Genomic DNA, 27,759 nt, shown 5'->3' with positions numbered 1-27,759 from the left:
GAGAATAAAGACGGTTTTGAAAAGTGTATTTTATATTCAAAACATACAAATATCAAGTATATAAAAAAATACAAAACCTGAAGTTTTTAAAGTACTGGTTTCAAAGTTTCAAGTTGTATAACTGTACTCCTATTTAGTGCAATAGTGGCACTATTGTTAAACTTAAACGCCTTTTTGCAGTCATTTTTATTGCCCTTTAAAGTACAACCTAATACAAAGCAACTGCAAACTAATGTGTTATTGTAGAGCCTGACACCCTGAAGGTAATTAGATTAACTCCAACACTAGAAGCAACAAAGGCTGCTTTACAACACTTTATAAGAATGCTTTGGACAAATGTCAACATATTCATGGTATCATAAAAACTTCTTGAATTTCTTTTTATAATATGAATGTTTGAAAATGTGAATAGCACAAGTCACACAGAATCTGATCTTTTAATATCAGATTTAGGCCACTTGGTCACACATGGTTCTAAATCAGACACAAATCTGATCTTTTGGAATTCAACTGCAGTTTGAACAACCAAATAAAACGATCTGATTTGAGAAAAGATCCCAACAGAGCATTAATTCCTACAGTTTGAACATAGCCATAATGACACTTATGAGCACAGAAACTGCACTAGTGGTTCACTATACTGTCCATGAATGCAGGCCAGTCCAAGAACATCACAGTCAATGTTCACAGTGAATTTTCTAGAATTATGTTTTTATCTATTGTTTTGTTTTTACCTCTTTGTTTCTCATTTAATTGCTCACATCTTGTTAAATTTTTAGTTCTCTTTGTCTCAACCTTGAGGCTGGGTTTCTGTGTTACCTGGGCTCCTATTGTTTATATGGTACATATGATGTCATGTGATATGATGGCTGTGAAGTCTATGATGGCTGAGTTTGCTTGGCATCTTGTGACGTCTGGGTTCTTGATGTCTTATGATGCTGTTCTCAGGTTTTTGTTAAGGTGCTGCTGATGTTGTTGGGTGTCTTTCGTTCTGTTTTCTTTGTCTTTTGTTGGGGTTTTGTTGATTCATCCTTCTGTTTGCTTCTGCACGTCAAAGCACTTTGTGAAACCTTGTTTTTAAAAGTGCTATACAAATAAAGTTATTATCAGTGTTGTGGAAATATTTCCTGAAGCATTTTCAAACCAGTGTAGCCTAACCTCAAGTGTAAAACATACTTTGGGCCTTATTGGAAAAGTCCAGTCAAAGTCAGGATGAAAAATGTCCGTTTGCATTTAAGTATTCAGGAGATTTGTTTGAGTGTGAAGGGGCTTACGCTGGGTTTTCTTCACCATGTCACCTACCTCTAAATTTGACCATGACAGCTACCTTTGCAATCTTGTTTGGAGTTTTCACCTTTATTTAAGTGACATTCAAACTAAGGGCCTGGTCCCGGATCTGAGTGCACCTGAGCCCAAAGTCCAGTTCGATTGGTCAGTATGCATGCAAATGAACTGTGCACGGGCAACAAGCCTGGGCCCACTTGGGGAGGTGGTCTCGGACACAATTAAAGTGGACTCTGGCAGCCTTCGGATGAAATGTGAATGCAGCCACGCCCAGAAACGGGACAGAGTGTTGGTATCAGCTATAAAATGTTATCGTATAAACTAAACTTTTTTCCATGGCGTGGCAGTTTGTCCACATTTTTCCTCAATAAAAGGTGGAAACCATCAGAATCAAGTCAACAAACAGTCTGTTATGACTCACCTACAGATTAACACAAGTTGGAGTGAGTAAAATGCAATGCCCAGACAATACAGATCCCATGTCAACTTAAAAACTGTTGTATCCAAGAAGTGCAATCCCATTTGATCCTCTGAGCGGCACGTAGATGTGCAGATACGAAAAGCAACTTTGCTGGCATCTTAAAAAGTGATTTTTAAACATCCATGGTAGTAGGATGGACTTTTTTTAGCCAGGTTAAAACACAGTCATCACTCAGGTCATAACCTGAGAAGTTGCAATGCCGCCTTTTTCTTTTTCTTCTCTTTGGTTCATAAACCAGCTACGTGCATACCGCCACCTGCTGTATCAGACTGAGTACATGCGCAAGAGGGCCGGGGCATAGATCAATGTTGCTTTTGTGAAAGCAAGCCAGAGAGGAGAAGGGGTAGGAATCACGCCGTACAGTTTGGAATAATCAAACCTAATTTGAAAGCACCTATAGAGAGGTGAGTTGACATTAGGGTAGGGTATTTGGGTTTTTACTCATACGAATGCTAAATCAATACTTTTAAATGATGAAAGTCCCTTTATATCGCTTGTGCTGTTTAATTGCTTACATCTTCTTAAATATTTGGTCCTCTCAGTCTCAACTTTTAAATTTGGCCATTACAGCTACCTTTGCAAAGATCTAGTTAGGGGTTCCCACCTTTATTCCCCCCCCCCAACACCAATGCTAAAGCAATACTTTCAAACAATGCCAGTGCCTTATTAATAATTTTAAGAGAAAAGAAAGTGTGTTTAAAATCAGCTAGTGATTAAAAGCTGTCCCAATAGTATCACAGATTATTCAGAGAAACACCTTGCCAGTAGAACATAGGATAAGAAAATGAAATGGGTCTAACCTTTCGATGCAAGAGGCTCAAGAAAATCTCATAGAGGCTACTGGCTTTGTATGAAATAATAAAATAAATGTGTCAGTCAGTGTGACTGTGTCCTTGGTAGTAAAACACTGGCAGAGCACAGACATTGGTCGGGACAACAAAAAGATTAAAAGACGTTCATGCTCTGCTAAGATAAAGTGAGCGCGCATAAATCACACGAATTCCATAGCATATTTTCATGCCTTTCATTTGGAGTGGCAGGGGGGTTGCGTCAGGGTGGCAGGGTACTGAAATGAAGCATCAAAACCTGTGTTATATTTCAGTCTGGCAGGTATCAGATGCCGTGACCATATTTCAACACTTATACCTAGATGGAAAAGTAGGAGAGTGTGCCTTGCTGCACATTTGGAGGACTACAGCCCTCATTTATAACTGCTAGGACATCAGCACCCCTATTACAGCCACGGTTTATGGTTCAAATCTGGACACACTGTCCTTTGAGTTCGAATAGCAGCAGGTGACTTTTTTTTGACTTTGTCATAGAAAGCAATCATTTTAATCTGAGAGCTTTTGCCCAACATTTTCCATGTAAAACAGTTCTACAGTATTGGAATTTAGCCGTGTATCTGTTGTTTACTGTCCTGGTAGCTGCAACAAAATCACCAAAGGGATTCTGATGATGCCGTCATTTTGATTTATCTTTGATTTCCAGCTTAAGGACAGACTGGTGGATTATTTCTATAAAGGCAGACTCACAGGGATGAGCAGTCACAGAGACATAAAGACAGCTACAAAGACTCAGACATGAGGACAGTCAACGACACACATGCAAATCCTCAAGCTGAAAAAGACTCATAACTGGGCTATTTTTAGCCTCAGAGAAAGAAAAGAACAAGCCCGGCTCCTCTCAATGGAACCATCTACAAGATGCAGAGCTGCCATCTTTAGGGGCCTCAGCTCCACCTCAGTACACGGCTGACCCCGCTGAAGCTCACTGATCCGCACCAGAGGCCCCCTCCATTTACACCTCCTCCTCCACAACAACAAGAATAATGCAACCTGCTCCTCACAAACACAATGTCAACCTATATCCTCGGATTGTGAACACACACATATGCCTGCAAGCTGTTTGTGATATTCACATTTCAAGCTAAATGTGAGAAACCAGATGGAGAAACAGCACGTCATGCTGTGTCACATTCTCCCAACTCCTTCACTCATGTTTCTCACTTTCCACATCCAGAAAGTACCATGAAGTCGGCTCTTGCACTCGAGTGAGCAGCGACAGATGAGGGGAGCACGGAGGAGGCAGGAATTTGACGGAGGTGGGGTAGACGGGGGGGGATGACACCGACAGATCGAAGGCAGGATCAGCCAAAGACAAACAGAGTTATTGACATTAAGCTTGGTAAGACCCAATCGCTTAAACCTTTTAACACACTCTGCGATTCCCCCCCTCGAGGCCTGCTGCTGTGACCTCGGCATCTGCTCTCAAAGGGGTGAAGAAGCGCATGATGGGAGGGGGTAGAAGAAAAGGAACAAGCAAGATGGATTCCTTTCTCACCTTCAATTCCTTTCATATCCCCACTGTCATTTTGACACTTTGATGGATCTGCTCACTCACTCCTTCACATGAACATCCATCTGCCCCCCTCCCTTTCTTGCGCTCCACTAGCAGGTGTGCTAATGTCCTAATGCAGCCTGGCTCTTATCGCCAGACAGACGGGGCTTGGACAGGTTGAGCTGGTAAACAGCGGGATTTAACTCGCTGCGTCTGGATAATTATCTGTAAGAGACACACCTACTTAACACCTTATCATCCATCCATACTTCTCTCAGAGTTTGGATCCAATTGAAAAGTAAAAAAAAAAAAAAAACTCCCCAAGTCCTTTACTCTCCACTTCTCCTTGAATCTGACAGCACTCACACTATCCTGATGTTACAGATGTGACATGGGTTTACTGTGTGAAAAATTCAATTTATCACAGACTACAAAATGCGTATCACCTAGTGCTTTCTCAGTGTTTAGTGCAGTGAATGAAATGTGAAAACCTTGGTGATAAATGTGAGCTCATTAAGAGTTTTATAGCCAATACGACTCCTCAGGACAAGGCAGTTTTGAACACTGAGCGTCATTCACCAACAACTCTCAAGAGGAAATTCCTCTTACACCATTTAAAGAAGATTTTGACCAATTTCCACCAAACTTTTTTAATCTGTTAGTTCTTCTTTGGTAGAAAGAAAATCTAAGAACACTTCAGAGCACTCTTACAAACATTTGAGTGCTGATATGAGAAGATGAAATGTTTATTTTTGCACTCATCAGCACTCAAATGTGCTAGATTAAGAATGACACAATTAAATTGAAAGTTTTAATGCTGTTTTAAAGCATTTCTAATAAATTTAACACTTCTATATCATTAACAAATATGCAAAATATTAATACAAATTCAGCACACATAGAAATAATCATGGAACATTACGAGACAAAGTTGTTTTAGAGGAAAATGCAAAGACGGAACTACGCTCCAGACATGGCTGCTGGGCTGGGTGATTTCAAAAGCGCACGTTTAGTGCAGGTACCTCCGTCAACAAAACTTGAGAAGAAGCCGTTTCTGCTATGTCCAGCCAATGATAGTCCAGGTGAAACCAAGTAACTACGGCACTGCCTGAGGTGCGCACTGTGTCACTCCGCCCAGTGGTTTACTCAAGAAAGTAGTTCCGAGTGTTTGCTTCATGTATTGTAATGTTACATAATTATACGTTATTATTTCATTGCGTGGTGGATGTGTAGGTCACAGCTTGTCCACAAGAGTGTTTTGGAGTTGTTGGATTGTGTATTTGATAAGTTTGATGAGGGAAAGCCGGAAATACCATGGGTCTCCATAGCCTTAGCTGAGCGGCTGGCATATCAGCCCCCCAGATCTAAAAACAGCTTGCACCAACAACTAAAGGAAACAAACCTATTACTAAGACTATAGGGATTATGGCAATTGGTGAATTTGCCAAAATGTTGAAGTATCCCTTTAACATTCAGCCTTTAACCGACTAGTTTAATAGATAATGCTTAGAACACAGTCAAATTCATCACAGGATTATTGTGTCAGTGGGTACAAGATGTGAGCCTAGTATGATGAGTCAAGTGTGGCTAAAGTTAGCAGTTAGCCCTGCCAGCTTTTGTTTGGCTTTGCAGATTAATGTCACGCCTAATGCCATTACTTGTCATTTCGGTTAAATAGTTGTACGTGAGTAAAACCTTCAGAAGCCAACATGCAATTTGATTTCAACGTTTTGTTAAAAAACAGCCATAACACACTAGAACAACAGGCTAGCTGCTAGCTGCTATACTGCTAAGCTTCTCATGTTAACATCAGGCGAAATGCTTGGGGAAAACTCTGGCAGTGGCCATGAACTTAAGCTACAGCGGCTGCAAGTGGCAGGAGGCTACATTACAGTTTTAAATCAAGCTTGATTTCAGGCATGAAATAGCACGTCATGCTGTGTTTCTAAAAAATATATAAAAAATTATACATTATTACTTTAACCAACTCACAAATCTTAAACCGGCTAATTTGATGTACAAATTGAACAATTTACCAGCTAACCTTACGCATACCTACCTGATAACAATGCTTAAAAGGATACTTCAACATTTTGGCAAATTCGCCCATCACCATAATCCCTATAGTCTCACTAATAGGTTTGTTACCTTTAGTTGTCGGTGCAAGATGTTTTTAGATCGGCGCTGCTGAGTTAGGAGCTGCTCAGCTAACACAATGGTGTCTTACATTGTTCCGGCTTTCCCTCGGATGACGCATACCGATGTCGATCATTTTTAGTCACTTTTTTGGCGCAAGACTCCCACAATGGCAACATTTTTTGCTCACAACTGACCAAGAAAACAGATCAGTTATCCCAACAGATACATCTTTTGCCCAATCATGAATTTCTTCTGTATATCAGCTGTATTTGTGTTAAATGCAAGATTTAAATTGAAAAGATACAACATATAAATACCAACTACATACATTGGTTTTTGTCTGTTTTTTTTTTTTTTTTTTTTTTACAGATGACCTTTGTCCGTCAAAAGGGCCAATAATGGCCAATACCAATACTGAATCAATGCATCTGTGCATCCCTAGTTATACTTGCTAGTAATGTTAGCATAATGCAGTGTTAATGTTTCTAGTCTGAAGTATGCTAACTAGCATTAACATCATCTCAGAACTTGACATCAATGTTGGTCTGGTAAGGCAGATCATAATTCATTGTAAGTCTTGTTTCTCTCTTTTTACACACTGAGGACTTTGATGTGCTGTCAGAGGATTTCTAGCATCAAACACTGATAGTATGTTTCACGAAGTTCTTCAAGACTTCGTGTTATCTTCATTCATCCAACTGTATCTTTGTTTTACTCTTTCACTGAGGTCAGGTTTACAAAAGAAGCAAATCAGTTGAGTACAGCTAAAAGTTAGTCAAATTGCAGGTTATTTCAACAAGAGAATAGGTCAACCTCTTAATAGTGATCAAAGAGGGCAAGGCTTGTCAAAAGGTCACTTCCTGGTGAGGGCGGGGCTTGATAAAGGGTCAATTGTCCAATCTACCCAGCATGAAGAGGTTGAGCCAGTGAGCAGCTGAACACATGCTGCCTACTGCACGCAAAGTGCTCCCAGTCGCACAATAACTCCCACGCTCACACATGCAGGGAGGAGAGAAAGAGATGAGAACTCCTAATGAATGCACATAGAAAACCGCGACACGCACAGGATCACTTAAAATAACTCTGACAGCTCTACGGGACTCTGGTGCCCGATAAATTTCACGGCGCATCTCTAATATCAAATCAATCTGAAAGTGAACACCGAGGCTCAGAGATCGATGGGATTACAATCTTCCCGAGCATCTACATAGCCATTAACTCTGGTATTGCCTGGGGAGACATTTCCTGCGCTCGCCTGCGGTGATAACTCCTTTCAAATGTACTAGAAAGCAATGATTTAGAGAGCAGCGGAGTGAAGACAAACTAACCCCACGCGTCCTTAAACAGCTCCTCTTCCTCATCTTTACTTCCCCCCCCCCGTAAAAGTCACGTTGGAGCTCACCTGTGATTTCCCTGCTGACGTTGACGAAGCCCGCCGCTGTGCTCTCCTTTGCGGCCATGGTGCGCTCCTCCACGCCGGTCCGACCCCTTCTCCTTTCCTCAGTGAATAACTGGAAGAACGTCCCCGAAGTGCACTTTTTGTGTCCCTCTTTCCTCCGCGCCTGCAGGTGCTCCGGGCGCAGCAACAGTCCGTACAGTGAGATGTGAAGCAGTGCAGCGCTGCGCACTGGCAAAAACCCGAGGAGCGCCTCCGACTCAGCACTCCAGCATGAGAGAGAGAGAGAGAGAGAGAGAGAGGGAGGCAGGGAAGTGAGTTTTGAGTTGCACAGAGGAATGAAAGTAGAGGAACAGGAGCTATGTTTTTTCCAGTATTTTGTTCACAGCTGAGTAAATGGATTACAGACGAATGGACCAAACTTGCAAAAATAGTGACAGGGTTTCACACGCATTTAAAAATCAAATGAAAGACGTTTCAAGACCTGAACTGAGTAAAATAGATACCACTTTTTGCAAACCATTAAAAAACGAGAGGCATGAGATGGGCGGAGCTAGGGGGTGGCTTATGGGGCTTCAGCCCCGAATGTTTTCTTAAAAGCCCCCAATCTTTCAAGCTGGTTTTAAGTATGGTGTTAATATCCTTGCACAGCGTGGAAATGTAATTTTTGAAGCAATTTTAATAACAATCATAATGTTTTTTTTGTTTTTACTTTTAAGAATGCATGTACAGAGGAGGATTAGGGACATTTAACAAAAAAATTTCGCTGTAACACTGCCACGGACATTCGCCAAATGAGAGAAGAAGATCTGGTTTATATCTGCGTTAGATTTAAGTACATATGGTGAATGCGTTTCCTGGTGGTGGTAAAGGAGCAACAGATTTTGCTATAAAATCCATAACAAGCTCAGTAGCTTCTGCAGCACGAACACAACCCTGTATTCAGCCATTGTTGTTTTGGTCGGACCCACGCAGGCGTCGTACGAGAGCTACGCTCTGTGTGACGTAATCGTTTCAAGAAAGATGTGGATAGCCGTCCACACGGAGATGAAACAGTAGTCGTTTACGGATTTATGCACTCTGGGACCCGTTTTCAGAAAGTATCCTTTACAGTCACCCAAAACGCCGTTTCCGTGTGGATGAAACGCCAAATTCGTTTCCGTGTGGACGGGGCCTCAGAATAAGAAAATGCATACCAAATTTTTTGGTTAACTGTCCCTAATCCTCCTCTGTACATGCGTTCTTTAAAGTAAAACAAAACAATCTGATTTTTTAAATTGCTTTTAAAAATTACATTTCAAAACTATGATCAGCAAGGACATTTGCATCATACTTAAAACCAACCTGAAAGATTGGGGGCTTTTAAGAAAACATTTGGGGCTGAAGCCCCATAAGCCACCCCCTAGCTCTGCACATTTTAATTTTAATATGTTTAAATATGTCTGGCTCTGCCCCTGCACTGGACCAGGACTGAATTTGCTGATTTACTGAACTGTTTACAAAATGGTCAGAAATGCCCAAATTTGATGATTTCTGGCACATTTAATGCCTCTGTTCTATCAATATACAGTACATTGAGATCTATCATGACATATTTTTGGTGCTGAGCAGGTATGCTGAGCTCATTTTGAACAAAGTAGCAATTAAAAGCAGAATAACACTTTTTTCTTTTTTGTCTGGGATGACCTGTTAAAATAAGAGTGGGCTGCAAGAATTTAAGTGGGAAACCTGGTAGCCCAGATGTTAGAGCAATGGACTAGTGTTTCACAACAGTATCAAGTTTTTTAAATCACAGTGAGTCTGATAAAATCACAAAGGGGTCTAGGATCCTCCCCCAGGAAGTTTGGATCATGCAACACTGAATTCCCAAAAATATGGCGTACATTTATGAATCAATTTGTGGAGGAAGATGATTAAATTCATCCATAACGTTGGCTAGAAAACAAAGATTGGATAAGGACATCTTACCCAAAGTGCCTGTTTGAATTTAAGACCTCCCACTGGTAAAAGTCAGACTTTTTAAAATCTTAAATTGTGTAATCTAAGTCTAACCCTTAGTGACATTCCTGGTGACGATGAACCCCAAACAAAGAGGAGATCAGCATGGAGAATATACAAGCTCCAAACTCACTTGCCTTGGATGATGTAGCTAAAAGTGCTGAGTTTAGCTCTTGCAGGCCCCAGCAGATTACAGAGGTAAGAGAACAGGGGGACCTGAGATTGACACTTGCAACATGCACCTAGAAAAATAAATAGCCAGCCATTACAACAACAACAATATTTCAATAACTAATCAATCATAAGTCAAGATAATACATACTTAACACCTAAAGATGTTTTTATCATTGATTTGCATAGTCTGACAACAATGAGTAGTTTTGGATGTAATTGTTTTATGGGTTCAACTTATTGTTTGCCATGCAGATTTTGTAACAGATAGGGAAAATGATACTGAATAAAAAGAATATAAATATTCTTTTTATTTTGGGGGGTATTTAGTATGTTTTGTTGGTGTAGTGAGGGTTATTTTCACCAAAATCTTCTGTTTTATCCATGTATTTTTCAGTCTTTATTTTGAGGTACTGTATTAGTGGCATTACGACGCCCTCTGTTGGCAGTAAGGGGGTATATTGCATCACTCCCGCCCTCTCGTCAGTCTGCGTAGAGCTCGACTGCGAGAGGTATGTATCCACTGTTGCTCGTTCATAAAGTATAAATATAAAAGTTCTCAGTTTGAGCTAACTGTTAAAAATAGTTTGTTATAAATATCTGTACAGGAGATGAGGTAAGTGACTTTTTCTTTTTTTATTTAGCCTGTAAATCAGAGTTAGAGAGAGCTAGTGTTTGCTATGTATGCTTGTGTGTGCGTGTGTGCTGTTGCGGCCACTACATCTTCTATCAGGCGCGTTTTGAGCATTTCTTTTTCTCATGTTAGGCGTGCTGTGAAGATACCTATGTTGACAGCGTTTTCCTTTCTCTGAACTTGTTCAGGTGTGTTTATCTTGCTGTACATTTATTACTGTGTTCATAAAAAGTCAATTTAATATTCATTAAGAATGAATATGTCAGTTTTATTTACTTGTTTTTTCTTTTAAATTAACATTGTTTAAGTCTGCTTAGCGATTGACTGTGAGAGGCGAGTTGTGAAGATACCTGTGTTGACAGCGTTTTGCTTTCTCTGAACGTGTTCAGATTAAATCAGGCTCCATGAGACCGGCCTGTGTCTTTGTTTCCTTTCCACCTGAACACAACGCAGCATAGCTGGAGTGGGCAGCCCGGTTCTGGCTATATATAACTCACAAAAACGTTCCCTATATAGTGTTCTATGCATATTAAAAGAACAAGTTAGTCATAAACTGTTGACTTTAGCACTCTGTACACTATCGCCTTTTTGTCACTTACTTAGCTAGCTCATCAGTGCCACTGACATGTTATGGTTTACAGAGTGACCATGTCAGCTGGCGAGTTTCATCAAAGTAGATCAACGACATCTTGTGAATATTAGCATTTTACAATGGAATAAAACTATTTCGGATATTTCCATCTTCAACGTGCGTTGTACTGATGTCAAAATCTGACACATTAGACAGAAAGTCACCAGTAAACATGGTCACACTTTTAACCATAACACCGGCTAGCTTTTACAACAGCAATTACTGTAAAAACTGGTTACTTTTGACTATCTCTACAAGCCAAAGCTTTAAATAAACACTGTTATACTGGTCATTTTGGACCATCCATACAAGCCAGAGCTACAAACAAAAACTGTTTAAAGCATAAATACAATAAATAGCATCGCCTAATGTTCATACATGTGACGTTCACTGACCTAGCTAGCAAGCGTTAACTATTATGAAGGCAGTGTTGGGGAGAAAATAACCCAAACAAAAGCAACCCTCAGTTATTTCTTCTCTTTGTGAGTATTTAAGGTGTCATCTATTCTTTCTTTTGTTTTGTTTTGTTTTGTTTTGTTTTATTTTTTGCAAATTTGTGCTAACAATCCAGACATTAGCTTCTCTATCAACAGCTGAAAATGAAGAAAATGAAGATGATTGATCTTCATTGGAAAATAATAAAAAAAATATATAATTTTTTATTATTTGATTGTATTATCATCAAATTTCAATCAATTTTTATAACATTTTTATATCAAACATTAAATACGCAGACACTTTTTAACCATCATTTAATTATTATGTATCACAGCATAAAAAAAACCAAAGGTTGAACATACGAAACCAAATAAAAGCAGGGGACAAAATTATAAATTAGCTTTCATATTATTGAATGCAATTTTCTTTGCAATCATATGAAAGATTTATCCTTGAAGCAACCCTAATTCTTCCCCAGTGCAGTCTGAAACCATAAATTTTAAATATTACCCATCCAAAACTCCATAAGACTCAATCATGTTAACACAAGGAGATTGTGAAGTACCCTAAAGCATCAGCTGCAAAAGTTTTCTCTAAAAGTGTTGCTGTTTTAGATCCAATTCCAGTTGGTTCCAGGCACAGGGAGCAGAACATATCAAGCCCTTTGACTTAGTTTTGTAATGCAGCCATAAGTCTGATCATAAAATGGAGGTCAGACTACCCTGACTTTTTATTTCCCTCTGGACTACTGATGGAAATCTGGTCATGATTGCTCCAAATCCCTCTGCCAGATGAACAGAAATAGTGGAGGAAACCTAATCTTGAAATTATCTGAGAAGTTAAGGATCAGGTCATTGGAGAGGCTTAATAATTCTCGTTTTATGAGCTTGCCTTTTTTTGACAGAAACCACGAAATCATTCATTTAAAGAATGCTAAACCTATAGCCCCAATAGAGAAGTAATGGTTTTATTATGTCAGAGCAGAAAGTTGATTTGATGCATTTGATAAATGTGTTTTCAAGGCAATATTTCTGTAATGATGTGAGGACATGGAGGGAATAGGGCCATATATCAAACTGTTTCATTCAGTGCATTTCTCTTCAGAGTTGCTGGAGCACCGCTCACCCACTGTGATAGGATTTGGGCTGGAGAATTGGGAGGCCAGGTTGAAGCTCAAGCAGTAAGTAACAATGATGTATGATTCACCCACTCATCTGAATGGCCACTACTTGTCAATGTCATCGCTTATGCAACGCAGGTCAGCTGTTTTTCCATGGATGCAGACAAAATTAGACAAGATTTTTTAACCCCTTTAGTCCAATATATCACTTCCTAATTTGACAAATGTGTTCATGAACCACAAATGAATGGGTCGAGGAGGGTGCAGCTGCCTCGCGGTGTCCAAAAATTGGCCCCTCGAAGGCGTACAACAAAAGTGCACTGTGTGCTACATTATATGCATGCATGCTTTTATGTGTGATTGCGCATGTGTGCGAGGGACCTTTGTGGCTGAGTCTCACTGATACTTTCCCGATGATGAAAGAACACTCAGTGGGGGGCTTTATGCCTGAGAGAGAGAGAAAGAGAAAGGGGGTGGGGGTGTTGAAGGAGAGGCAGAGGGCCAAGACAGCTAGAATAAGAGGTTTATAGTCTAAGGGAGTGCAACTGTCTCCAGGTTTCATCCGGTTAAAAACTTCAGCACTGTTCAAAGCTGCGCTTGAAAGGACGTGGCATTATTTATTCATCAATGCAGCATCTCATAGAAAGGAATCAAGATGCTCAATGTGCCCTCAATTACTCATCTATCTAGGTACTGTGTGCATGAATCTGCTTACATAAAACAATACTGGAATAAAAGGTTTTACAAAAGTGCTGCAATCCTCTGCAAGAAGCAAAGTGTTTGAAGCAGACTAATCTTGTGTACCAAACAGGCAAATACTTTACAGTCTGCTTGCAGACATTTGTTAGCCATTTCTGAGGCAAAAGTGCCCAAGACAAGATGAAGTGAGACATTACAGAGACAGTTACAGTAAAGGCAGTGAGGGAGAAAGAGCAGGAGAAGAGGAGGGGTAAGAGTGTATCAAACTGGCAACCACATCCAGTCTGTAACAGCCAGCGGATATAAAAGTGTTAGCACCCGCCGTCTCACTGTTCCTCCTGACGTCAGTAATAACTCAGAATGATGCTTCAAAGCAGGTTTTCGATCCTCTCCCATCATTCAACACAGGCTGGGTTCTCCTCAGTGTGCAGATTGAGGAGTCATGCACACATACACAAACACACACTGCTTCCAGTCGCTGCAGCAGAATTGTGATACACTGCCCTCATCTGGTTTAACACAGGAAACATCAATCTCAAGGGCACGAGTTTCTTTTAATGAGAGCAGAAGAGATTAACTGAACTTTCATGTTGAGTAAGGACTGTCTGATTCTGAAACAGATTATACTGTTAATTATATAGATGTGCCAACACTGAATAATAACCATAAAAATCAGTGAGAGTATTCCCTCATTTTCATTTATGTAGAGAGGATAACTTAATAAAATGCATTAAACAAGACTGACTCAACAAAGATATTATATATGATGGCATTTTGCCAAGCAAGGCTTTAAACCACAGGTGTCAAACTCAAGGCCTGGGGGCCAAATGCAGCCTATGGAACAGCTAAATCCGGTCCGCAAGATGATCTCGATCTCATATTTCTGTTATGACTGGCCCATCAGTATGAGGTCTGCAGATCTCAAGTATAAAAATGTAAACGTATCCTTGATGATAAAAAGCTGACAAAGTAAGGAGCAAACTTAGGATTTTGACTTTTAATTTTATACTTTGAGCATTTCAACTCATAATTTTGACTTCTCATATAATATTTTGAGCTTTAAGATTCATAATTCTAATTTTCAAGTGATATTTTGACCTTTTCAACCAATTATTTTGTATTTTATCTTGTATTTTCAACTCCAAACTTTGACTTCATAATCCCATAGTTTGACCTTGTAGGCTCACAATTTAAAATTTTGAAGCATATTTTGACTTTTAATTCATGATTACAAATTTTAGTTCATATTTTGACCTTTTAAACTCATGATTTTGACTTTCTTTCTGACATATTTGCCTTTAAATAACCATTATTTTTCAACTTTGATTTCATGTTTTGATCCTTTAGAACTAATATATTTACTTTTATTAGATTGTGAATCTTTAAACTTTTCTTTTTAACTTTTTAAATGTCAAAATTGTTTACCATGAGTGATAAGGTTTTTTTTTTTCATATTTTATTCCTGGTGAAATGAGGTTGACAGTTTATGGTTAAAAAGGTGACACTGTTAGGCCCTCAAGTTAGTCCTGAATCCAGAATCCCCTGCTGTGATTGAGTTTGTTTTAAACTCTGCTGATAAAAAGTATTCACCCCTTTGCATGTTTTACCCTCCTATTGATTTTATAAATGAATAATGGTCAGTACAATTGGGCTATTTTCCAAGAAAAATTACAAAATAAACTTTAATGTCAAAGTGAAAACAGATTTCTACAAAGTAATGTCAATTAAACAAAAAATATGCAAGGTAAAATAAGTGACTGCATAAATATTCACCCCTTTAAATTAACTGACCTAACTGAACACAGGTCCGGCAATATGCTAGAAGTCTCACAATTAGTGAAATGGGTATCACCTGAGTTGCAGTGATTGTGTCACAAGTGGTTGCAATATAAAGACACCTGTGTCTGGAAAGCTCAGTCACTTGTTTATCAGTATTCCTGGCAACCATTACACCATGAAGATAAAAGAACACCCCAAGCAAATCAGAGAAAAGGTTATTGACAAGTATGAGTCAAGGGATGGATACAAACAGATTTCAGAGGTGTTGGACATCCCCCTGAGTTCAGATAAATCCATCATCAATAAATGGAAGGACTATGTGCATGTGGGTTAGAGTTCGCCAAAATGCATTAGGGAGACTCCATGGTCAAGTGGGAGAAAGTTCTTTGATCTGATGAGATCAAAACAGTGCCTTTTGGCCATCAGACAAGGCGCTGTGCTTGGCAGACACCAAAGACTGCACATCAACACAAATACACCATCCCCACTGTGAAGCAATTTGGTGGCAGCATCATGCTGTGGGGATGCTTCTTGGCAGCAGGCCCTGGAAGGCTTGTTAAGGTGGGGGGTAAAATGAATGCAGCAAAATATCAGAAATCAAAGAGGAATGTCTTATTCAGTTTGCAAGAAAACTACAGCTTGGGTGAAGATTTATTTTCCTGCAAGACGGTGATCCAAAGCATGTAGTGAAGGCTACCAATAAAATGTTTAAGAGTGGAGCCAGAGGCAATCCAATAAACATCATATCTATAATTTCAAATGGATAAAAAAGATCGTCTTAATGATAACTTCCCTATTGAGCAGTGGGTGGTGATATGTGACTGTGGTGATACTGCTCTGTAGCCTGATTATTGTGGACTTAATACATGATTACTGCATGAAATACCTGCAAAAAAAGATAAATTGTGTGCTCCAGAGGGGGGAAAAAAAGCTTCCTGAATTATCTTTGAGATGCATTAAAGCAGGCTAAAGCAGAGCTGTTCTGAATAACCTAACTGTACCTGATGATTTTACTTTGGTTTAGTATTTCCTTATTGCAGATCAGACCCTGTAAATAGATAGAGTACTGTGCAAAATCTAAGGCCAACATTACATTTGTTGTTTTAGCAATGCTGTCGTAATCCATCATGTCATTCCTTCTGGTATGAGCCTGAATGTGAAAGATTTTATTTTTCAGAATGACAGTGATTCATGCTGCAAATGCAGAGACATTATATCTTAAGAGAAAACAGCAAATGAAGCAATGGCAGACATGGACCGCCACACAGTCTAGACATGAATATTATAGAGCACTGAATACCATAGTGGGGTCTGTGGTCCCTGGGGAGCCTGTGAAGCTTTGATGGAGGGGTGCAGCACGGCTAAATAAAAGCAATGCACACTGTTTTACCCTGCCAGCAGGAGTATGGTCCATTCTGTGAGAGGATTTCAAGGTAAAGCTTGACAATAATATGACATCATAGTTACTAGAACAAAGACAAGACAGTATTCAATTTATACTCTATGAGGTATACATCTACCAGGGACAACAGATAGGAGTCAGCCATCAGCTATCCAGCTTATTCCTAGCTTTAGTAATATTTTGTATGAATTCTGGGCTTGATTCTGGTACCTTCTGCCATACTGGCGTTTTCCTTAACGAGACACTGATCCTGATTTTTTAGCAATTCAGAGATAAAATATGCTCTTCTAACAGGATAATGTAATCACTGATCTGCCATCATCTTTTAAGAAATAAGAGGGCAATATTGAGAATTGGCCTCAGATAACATACACAAGAATACTTGGCAAAAATTATTGGCTCCATATCAATATTTGCATATGATAAGGATGATAGTGTTGTGTTAAGGAAGTGGGGCACGACCTTATATACTTTGAGCAGAGGCAGAGTCCAGTCAGAGCCTTAAAATTTCTCTCTTTGGTTTGTGGATTTTCTGAAATTTTGATCATTTCACAAACTAGTCCCTCTTGTAACACATGGTTTTAATAGGGCTGTCAAACAAATCTCAGAATGTCTGTAGTTAAATGTGATGAATCTCCCTGTTTGTCACATTTTGAAAGTCCACCACTTTTCCTTTAAAAGAAACTGCAGTGAACAAATCTGTATATAGCAACCGTTTTGTCTCCATGTGTACAAGCAAGCGCACCTTTCCTGAAATGATTGCTTCATAGCCCGCTTAACCTGCATGCACGAGCCCAGACAACGACAACAAAAATAATGGCAGCTTGCATGACAGTATTTGTGTCTTCTGCTCCTCTACTACCACCGTGAGCAAAAAGCAGTCATGGTGAACAGCATGTTATTGGATCCATTACTGAGTGCAACCAGAAAGGCAGCCAGAAGAAAGTTTGGCTGCTTCATCCATAATCTTCTTTGTTTCTGGTGCATTTCTGAGGCAGTGTTACAGCACCACTTACATGTCAAACATATCTACTAGGCCGTTTTTTGTCGGTTTTAATGGTTTCATGCTTATGCAGATGTTTCTTGAAATGATCCCGTGTTTACAGAAATAGATCGTCTAGATCAGAAATAGAATAGACAGAAATAGATTGTTTATGTCCCACAAGGAAAGGGAAAAGGAAATTAGGTAACAAAGAAAGCAAAATTTTGGAAATTACAATGTTTAGACGACTTCTGACTTGTCTACTGAGCTGTCTGTGAGGATTTTCTAAAGTGAAGTAAGACATGAAGGAGCAGAGGTGGACTTTTTTGGCATCACTGTGGCTGCAGGGAGACGCTGCAGTGGCTTAACCAAAGTGAGCTGAAAGGGACAATAAAACTTGCAATTAATCACAATCAAAAAAGCAGTTGATTTATTACGATTAATGCACTGATGCTGACAGCTTTATTCATGTCCATGATTCACATGCTCACCATCCAAGGTTGGTAAATTTAATGACCTGTATTCATTTTGAAGATTAACTCTATTGGTGCATTCAAACAGGAAACAGCATGTGAAAATACTACAGCTGTTAAAGGCACAAATGTAACTTTGTCTGGTTGTTAGTACAACTAACAACAGAGTACCAGGTACCAGCAACTTCACATTTAAGAAAATGTAATTTATGACATACAGCTTACAGTAAAATTAAGTTCAGTGGTTCTCAACTGGTTGAGTCACGGGACCCACCATCAACTCCTCAAGGAGAATTATGACCCAAATTTTGGGCTGAGCTGAGAACCGCTGATTGAGTTGATGTTTGATTTTTTTCAAAAAATAAAGCAGTGTTTGCTAACTGATAACCACCATTAGGGTTAAGTGTCTGGGAGAAACACCAGTAGTCCAACCCACAATTATACCCGTAAATCAACATTATTATCATGATTATTATTATGATTGTTATTATTATTGTTATTATCATTATCTATTTTTTATCATTATTACTATTGTATTATTAATAATAATATTATCATTACTGATAAGAAATAAAATAATAATAATAATAATAATAATAAAAATAAAAATAATAATAATAAAAATAATAATAATCTAACTTTACCTGTACTAGAGTGGATAATAAAGGGAGCCAGAGATCCTTTCTTTTTTCACATCCTGTGTGATTTATATTTTTCTGCAGTTGCCAGAGTCAAGATAGAAAACAAATCAAAGCTGAATATTAAAAATAACTAAGTGGTGGCTGTCTCACAGCGGTTCATCAGTTTTAAAAAGATCTGCCTCACAAACAAGCTGATAATCATATTTATTGCAGGACAGGGAAGACAAATATTGAATTGGATTTTTATTTACAAAAATATTTTTAGAGAGTTTGTCTTCAAAGAGACAGCTTTGGTTGTTTTGTGCACTTTAAACATTTGCAAGTTTCCATTTCAATTCTACTTTTAATTACTCTCTTTGGAAAAACTGCATGTTTTTAGAAGAGTTTGACTGATGGTTCATGTATATCTGTGTAAGTTATTGAGGTGATGTGCGTGGTGACGGGTGGATGAGGGCTTGGAAATATTTTGATCTGCTGAGAGGGACAGAAAAGTTTGGGAACCAGTGTGATAAAAACAGAACGGGAGCACAAGAAAATAAATAAAAGACAATCTGTATCAAAAAAGAAGAACTCTGGAAGTGGTCAGTCAAGCCTGTCATATATAATATAATAATATAACAGAGGCTTACTTAAGATGAATTAAAGCAGTCTCCCAAAAACAAAAAGGTTAAAGATTTGTTTAGTGGAAAGGGAGGTCACACTAAATACTGACTTTTGGCTGTAACAGCCATGTTCTTCTGATTCTTTTGTCTTACTTTTAAATTTTCCTCTATTTTCAGGTAATCTTTTAAGAAAGAGACAGAGTAGAAAACATGGATAGCCATTAGAACTTCAAAAACCCAACATAATATGTGGTACCCCAAGACTTTTGCACAGTACTGACGCATAGTTGGCAAACCCATGCTTCAAATTCAGTGGAGTTTGAAGTGGAATTATCATCCGTGACAGCAGCACTCTGAAATTCTTGCATATGGAAATCAGGAACTACAAAACATACATAATGCATCATAATATGGAACATTTATAACTATGAATCTCATATCAGACTTCTTATGCTTAAAGACGTGAAGTGTAGACATTTTCTTTGAATTTATTCTCCCCTGGATCATGTTTCTTATAAATGAATGCTGTACAAATGAAAACTGATTCGTAAAAAGATTGTTGGTTTAATGAGGGTTAGAGTGTAAAATCTATCTATTTTCATGTCTTCCTTTCATTGATTTTTTCACATTAAATTATCTGTATCATTTTAAACAGAGCATGCATCTGATGCACAACCACACAGCTGGTAGAGGCTGCAGATAGTTTACACCACTACCACATACATCAAAACCACTCTGAGAGATGGGTACATGAGGTAGGGCCCATCATCAAGCTGTTAGGACCTGTCAAGAGCTGCTAAAAAATGCAGTTGATGGCTTTGGAGGAAGGAAAATGGCACTACTTGGGCCTCAACTGAGTACAAAGCCACCTGAGCCTCAGCTGAAGAGCCAACAAGGGAATGACTCCATGAGTACCACGGGGGTGAGTCAGATGCTGGGGAAGGAAGGCACCCACTTCATAATCAAAAGATGCAATCCACAAATCTCACATATCCAACCAAGGGATAGTACCTTCTGCTATCTTTAGACAGATATTTTTGCAGCACATTTTAACATAAATAAGAGAAAATCCGTGGAATTTAATTTCATCTTTTGTTGTGGAGACCTGCACTAATGATAAGCTGCCTAAAATCTTTCTCACCAGGCCCACAGAGCTCAGTCTGACAGCATGAGTCAGACTGGTCAGACCCCCTACAAGAAATCACAAAGTAAATCTAAGGGTCATACACTGACAAATGATGCCCGGAAAGAAAGTTCTGCTGAATAAATGCACCCATACAACAATTTAAAAGAAGCATTACCTTACAGTGGTATGATTGAAATATTTCGATTAACCATAAAGCTGTTTGCTCTGAAGAGAAAATGCTCAGATGGCTGATAAATTTCATCATGAGTCACATTTTATACTGAATGCAATAATAAGCTCTATTTTACTGCTATAACTGGTTAAAGTGGAGACATTTTTAAAGGCAGAATTCAACTTAATGTGGTGTATTTTAGAGTGCAGGCTCCCTAAAAGTAAGGAGGCCTGGTGTTTAAAGATATGACTCACATTAGGTGGCACAAGCCATGCTTCAAACCCAGCCAAGTTTCAAAATGTTAATTATCACCTTCAGGAGCAGCTTCCTCTAAAGTTCACCTCCTATGGGAATCAGACACTAAAAACTTATTTTCATTGTTCAGAAGATAAAATCTGTTATGAATCTGAGACCTTATTAGGAACTTTTTAAGCCTGAAAATGGGGCTCTTTTTCTGCCTCTGCACTGTCAATAACCAACAGACTTCATGTTCATCTGTTTATAGTAAACATATCACAAGAATGCATTGAGATATTTTCATCAAATTTGAACATATTTTCTGTCTTTTGACTCAAAGGGAAACTAAATAGATTTTAGAGGTCAAAGGTGCTGCGCGCAGAATATGTTTCACAACTACACTGAGGTTTTTTTGTTCAATTTGGCATAAACCTACGCTTGGATGTGAGGGTGAGTTGAGTTGAATTGTAGATCAAAGGTCACTGCAGCTAAGTTCTGGTTGGATTGCTTGTTCAAGACGTTTTTTTTTTTAGTTTAAAAAACAATAAGTAGACCTACTCTTTGTACAAAAAATTATGTGAGATAACTTATTATGTAGTGCAGAAGAGTGCCTATAAAATATTCACCCTCTTGGATATTTTAACCTTTTATGAATGTTCTAAATCAATCATGGTCAATATAATTTGAATTTTCTGAAGATAAACAAACCTCCTTAATAAGGGAAAACAGATTTCTACAAATCATGTCAATCAAACAAAAATATGTAAGACAAAAGGGGGACTGCATAAATATATGCCCTTTAAATATGACTGCCCTAATTCAACAGAGGACCAGCCAATTAGTGAAATGTGGATCACCTGAGTGCAGTCAATGTGTCTCAAGTGATTGTAGAATAAAAACACCTGTGTCTGGAAAGTCTAATCACCAGTTTATCTGTATTTCTGGCTACCGTTACTCCATGAAGACAAAAAAAACCCCTCTAAGCAACTCAGAAAAAGGTTTTTGAAAAGTATAAGTCAGGAGATGAATATAAAAAAATTTAAGGCACTGAACATCCCCTTCTTCTCTGAAGTAGTTACAAGCCTCAGCAGCTGAAATAGGATTCAACAACCGTTGCCCGGGTTCTTCACCAGTCAAAACTTTATGGGAGAGTGGCAAAGAGAGAGCAACTGTTGAGGAAAACTCATATTGAATCTTGACTAAGGCTCACCAAAAGGCATGTGGGAGACTCTGTGGTCAAATGGAAGAAAGTTCTTCAGTCTGATGAGACCAAAATGGTGCTTTTTGACACTATGTTCAGCAGACACCGGACACTGCACATTACCACAAATACACCATCCCCGCTGTGGAGTATGGTGGTGGCAGCATCATGCTGTAGGGATGCTTCTCAGCAGCAGGAAGGCTTGTAAAGGTTGAGGGTAAAATGAATGCACCAAAATAGAGGGAAATCCTGGAGGACAATCTTCTTCAGTCTGCAAGAGAACTACAGCTTGGGAGAAGATTTATCTTCCACCAAGATGATAACCTGAAGTATACAGTGAGAGCGACACAGAAATGGTTTAAAGACAGCAAGGTAAGTGTTCCAGATCTCAATCCAATGGGGTATTTGTTGCTGGACTTGAAAAGGGCTGTTCACGCCCAATCTCCATGCAATGACAGAGCTTGAGCAGTTTTGCAAAGAAGAATGCAGTAAAATTGCAGTGTCCAGATGTGCAAGCCTGATGATCTATCCACACAGACTCAGTGCTGTGATTACAGCCAAAAGTACATCTACTAAATAGTGACTTGAATGTGGTGCATAGTTATGCAACCACTTATTTTACATTACATATTTTTATGGGATTGGCCTTACTTTGTAGAAATCTGTTTTCACTTTGATGATGAACTACAGCAAAATGGTGCTATTTAGCTCCATGATGATTAATGTAAAGAGGCTGATGTTCAAAATAATGGACCTGTAAGAAGTCCAATTCATATGCAAACATATAAGAAGTACATACTCTGCTGCTGAATAAATATATTTTGACTTTACAAGGCTGAGAGAAAAAAAAGGTTTAGCTGCTGAGATACACTGCTGTTTTGGTTTAACCTGCAACATGATGTCCATTAAGCATAGTTTGCAAAGTTTCATGGTAGAAACACAAATATGCGAAAATGAGTGGCATATAAAGACCCAGATTTCCAGGAACACTATGCACTCAGCTAGACTCCTCTCCTGGTGTCCCCAGTGGTAGAATGAGTTTCCCAAATGCAGTTGGCTCACACTGTCCCACTCTACTTCTGAAAGTTTAGATCCCAGCTCTTTGTGAACAACCCAGCACTTGGTACTTTGGTGCAATATATGTTGGTGAGACAATGGAAAAACACTCCTTCTGTACAGCATGTGCATTGCCTCTAACACTGCATGGCATTTTTTGGCACTTGTTTCCTCCTGTAGATCTTTGTTTGTGTTATACTTATTCTCTTTGGACAAAAACGTCTGCTAAATGACATTGTGCCATTTTGCCATAATGTAACCATATCATTTGCTGGCGAAACAGTTATTGAAGATTTGCTCCTCAAGAATCCTCACTATCCGCCATACTGTAGGCAGCCTGCATCAGACTGCTAAGGCTCCCAGAGGGTTTACATGATAGATTGAATGGGGTTAAAAGCTCCAAAATGAACCAAGAAGAAAAAAGAGATTCAGTTCTAATGCATGAAATTGTATTTTAACCTTTCCTCTAATTTTTACTTACAATTTTTGTAAATGTTATACCATTTGGGACCTCTGAAAGTTCCCAAGCATGAAAATATCTCAAGAGTTTAGAGAGGGGATGTAGCTTTTGTGGAACTGTGGATTTTATAGTGTTACTACTCTCTTAAGCTTTCTTTTAATATCACAAGTACCTGAGGTAATTTACACATGCAAAACCAAGTGTAACACTGTCAAAGCCTTCTGAGAGGCTGTTTGAAATGTCACTTTACTCATATTTTAACAATATAATAAAGACATAACTGCTTAAAGGGGACATATTATGCAAAATCACTTTTTCAGGCTTTTCTAACAAAAATTTGAGCCAATATGTGCTCAAAAATCAGACACCCCCACCACCACCACTTTCTCCACCTTTCAGAAAAAGTGTGCTAAAACAAACTGTTCTCAGCTTAATCCCATAATTCCTGTGCTGTACATCACAAAAATAAACCTATCTCTTTGCCAACCACAGCTATTGAACCAGCGTTTCTGCAGATGCTCTGCAGGGTTTGACTCTTTTCTATTTTGGGGCGTTTCCTGGGAATGTAGAACTTCATTGACCTTCACAGCAATGACTCTGCTTGAGAAAAAGCGAATAAAACAGCAGCCAGTTCCTAAATGAGCCCTCGTACAGATAGAGAGTGAGGGTGAAACAGCTGGCTGCATGGAGACAGGCTGGCTGACTGCATGTGCTGCTCTCCTCCAGAGGCTACACACTCTGCTTTGTCAGGATATCTGCTGTTACAGGGCTTTGTTTTGTATCATTTCTGCTGCAATGGTGCCTCAAGACAGAAAAAAAAAAATAGAAAGTGAGTCAGAGTGATTGGAAGTAACACAGAAGATGATTTTAAAGAGCAGAGCGAGGATAACAGTGCAGATGAACACTTCAGTTTTCTATTTCATGGCTCTACTAATCTGTTAATGCCGCACACCAAAAATCTGAAAAGGCTATTGATTGGACATGATGCCTAAAGGGTTTTGCTGTTCTTTCAAACATATTTGAGGTCTTAGATGTCTCATAACAAGCACAATTGGAGAGAGAAGACACCCTTCACTTCACATGAATTTCAGTCCAAACATTTGTATCCTGGTTTAAAGCGTTCATTGCAGAAGTCGTGTTGAGTTTGGTGGCAATGCGAGGCCCCTGAAATGCTTCTGACATATATTTAAAAAGAGGGCCTAAAACAGTCCGTCTCTGAGCTCACAAAGCCTCCGGCACAGCCTCGCATACAAAAGTCATTTGAATGAAAATGAAACCCACAGAGAGAAACATCCGAGAATCACACAAATCTAAATGCAAATGCAGAAGGAGGCTGCAGAGGTGAAGCAGAAAGGATCAGAGCAGAGCATCAGAGTATGCAGACAGAATGAAAGCTAAAGATGTTTATGGATGCTGTAGGAGATAAAAGAGTTTGTGATCACATATGGTTGGACAGTGTTACAACCAAAGATATTATAACAGTTGGACCATTGAATATAATGGCATCATGACTGATCAAAGAAGTAATGTCTTAGCCTCTTGGTTTCAATACTGAAGCTAGGGAGGAAATGTTAAAAACTCTGCATTGTTTCAGATGGCAAGAAGAGAGAGGGAAACTGTATGCAGATAAGAAAAGATGAGTATATTTAAAAAGATGGCTGAAATGGCAGTTCCCCTAAAGTAAAGCCAAAACATTTGGAGCTACCGTTTCTGACTAACTGCTCTGTTGCTTCTGAAATTACAACCCAATTCCAAAAAAGCTGGGGCGCTGTGTAAAATGTAACAGAATGCAACGATTTCAAATCTCATAAACCCATATTTTATTCACAATAGAACACAAACAACATATCAGATGTTTAAACTAATACAGTTTACCATTTCATGAAAAAGCAACAGCTCATTTTGAATTTGATGGCAGCAACAGGTCTCAAAAAAGTAGGGACAGGCAACAAAAGGCTGGAAAAGTAAGTGGTACTAATGAGCAATTTATAACTAATTAGGTTAATTGGAAACAAGTCAGTGGCATGACTGGATATAAAAGGAGCATTTAAGAGAGGTAGAGTCACTCAGAAGTAAAGATGGGTAGATGTTTACCACACTACGACAATTTTTGTCTTAGAATTGTGGAACAGTTTCATAAGAAAATTCCTCAGTGTAAAATTGGGAAGACATTGAATGTCCCGCCCTCTGCGGCCCATCATATCCTCAAAAGATTCAGAGAATCTGGAGAAAAAATCTCTCAAGGGACAAGGCCCGAGGACAGTATTAGAGGCTCATGGTTTTTGGGCCCTCAGGCGACACTGCAGTAAAAACAGGCATGATTCTCTACTGGTGCACTGCTGGGCTCAGGACACTTCCAGAAATCATGGTCTGTCAATACAGTTCACTGTACCATCCACAAATGCAAGTAAAAGCTGTATCATACAAAGAGGAAGCCATCTTCTCTGGGCCAAAGCTAATTTGAAATGGACGGAGGCAAAATGGAAAACTGTTCTGTGGTCAGATGAATACAAATTCCCGAAACGGTTCAGAAACCACTGACACCATGCCCTTTGGATTTAAGAGGAGAGGGATCATCCAGCTCGCTATCAGCCCTAAGTTTAAAAGCCTGCATCTCTATGGGGTTGCATTAATGCCTATGGTGTGGGCAGCTCACACATCTGGAAAGTCACTATCAATGCTGAAAGTATATAGAGGTTGTAGATCATTATATGATCCCATTCAGAAAATGTGTCTTTCAGAAGAAGGCCTTGCATATTTCAGCCAGACAATGCTTAACAACATAATGCATCCATCACAACAGCATGGCTTCACAATAGAGGAGTCTGGGTGCTGAACTGGCCTGCCAGCAGTCCTGCCCATACATTTAAGAAAACATATGGAGCATCATAAAATGAGAAATTCATCAAAGAAGTAACCAGACAAGAAAGGGACAACATTCCTCTCCCAAACTCCAGCAGCTGGTCTCCTAACTACCAGACATTTACAGGCTGTTGTTATAAGAAGAGGAGGTTTTACGAAATGGTAATCATGGCTCTGTCCCAACTTTTTTAAGATGTGTTGCTGCCATCAAATTCAAAATAGGCTAATATTTTTCCTGAAATTGTGAAATGTCTCAGTTTCAACATCTGATGTGTTGTGTGAATAAATATGGGGTCATTTGATTTTTAAATCAGTGCATTCTGTTTTCTTCTACATTTTACGCAGTGTCCAAACTTTTATGGCTTTGGGTTGCACAATGTCTGTCTCCCCTCAGCTCAGACAGCAATGAGAAAAAATCACTACTCACTGGATCCAAGGACTAAACAAGTACTCTTGTCTACTAATTCAATTGTCAATTATGCTGCAGCATGGTACAGGGCAAGTGTGAGCATGCCCTAAGACAGGATCACATATTTCTGCACAGATACTGTGTATACTTAACATTATTACGAGTCACATAAAAGAGAAAGTGATAGGAACATCAAAAAAATGAACATCAACAAAGAGTTACTAGGTTAGTTGACTTTTAAGGATCGTATTGCAGCATTTTCTTTTAACAACAGTCCTGTGAGAATAATATTGATCCATGTTTGCTGTTGTCCTTTTAGCGAGAGTCAATAAAACACTCAGCTCAACGCAGCCGCTGCACAGAAACAAGGAAATATCCACAGCAGGAGAGAAAACAGCACATTTTACTTGTTTTCAGACTGTAAGATGTGAAAATTAAGATTTTTACCCATGTAATCATGCATTCATCCATCCATATTCTATACTGCCTGTCGTGGGTCGCGGGGGGGCTGGAGCCTATCCCAGCTTTCACTGGGCGAGACGAGGGGTACACCCTGGACTAGTCGCCAGTCAATCACAGGGCTGACATAAAGAGCCAAACAACCAGGCACACTCACTTTCACACTCACACCTGCAACCTATTAAAAGTCACCAATTAACCCAACCAGCATGTTTTTGGTGGTGGCAGTACCTGGAGAGAACCCAAGCATGCAAACTCATGCAGCACGCAAACTCCACACAGACAGGCCCTGACTGGGAAGTGAACCATTTTCATTTGCTTTAGCCCTGTTTATCTAAATCAATCAATCAGCTGATTTAACCCGTTAAACAGCTAGGTGTTTCAAATCCATGCTGAGTCAAAGACCCAAGGCTTTAGCTTTGAGTTCAGAGAAAGAGGTGAAAGTGCAGAAGTACAGTGTTTTAGCCCCTACTGACCAAACCTTTATAAAACCCAATCTCACATGTTTTGTTTTTCCTTTGAATTAATTCTTGATTTGATCATCAAAACATTTATTTGTTATGAGAA

General features: G+C 39.1%; 1 protein-coding gene across 5 annotated transcripts in view; it reads right to left on the bottom strand.

Moving 5' to 3' along the window:
* carmil3 (capping protein regulator and myosin 1 linker 3) overlaps positions 1 to 27,302 on the bottom strand; it is a 214,089-nt gene extending 186,787 nt beyond the window's left edge. For 4 of the 5 annotated variants that reach the window (XM_041804345.1, XM_041804346.1, XM_041804347.1 and 1 more), the window contains exons 1-3: positions 27,181 to 27,285; positions 9,772 to 9,880; positions 7,647 to 7,906 (exon numbers count right to left, since the gene is read on the bottom strand). In XM_041804345.1, coding sequence (XP_041660279.1) covers positions 7,647 to 7,906; positions 9,772 to 9,880; positions 27,181 to 27,196 — 385 coding nt within the window. In that variant the 5' untranslated portion in view covers positions 27,197 to 27,285. Of the gene's footprint in view, positions 1 to 7,646; positions 7,907 to 9,771; positions 9,881 to 27,180 lie in introns of all 5 variants that reach the window. The other variant, XM_041804349.1, reaches the window with a different exon arrangement.
* Positions 27,303 to 27,759: the final 457 nt, after the last annotated feature.

The sequence above is a fragment of the Cheilinus undulatus genome, linkage group 13 (genome assembly GCF_018320785.1).
Source record: "Cheilinus undulatus linkage group 13, ASM1832078v1, whole genome shotgun sequence".
NCBI classification, from domain to species: Eukaryota; Metazoa; Chordata; class Actinopteri; order Labriformes; family Labridae; genus Cheilinus; species Cheilinus undulatus.
Note: the sequence above shows the minus strand (reverse complement) of the source record. Positions and strands in the feature narration are given on the sequence as shown.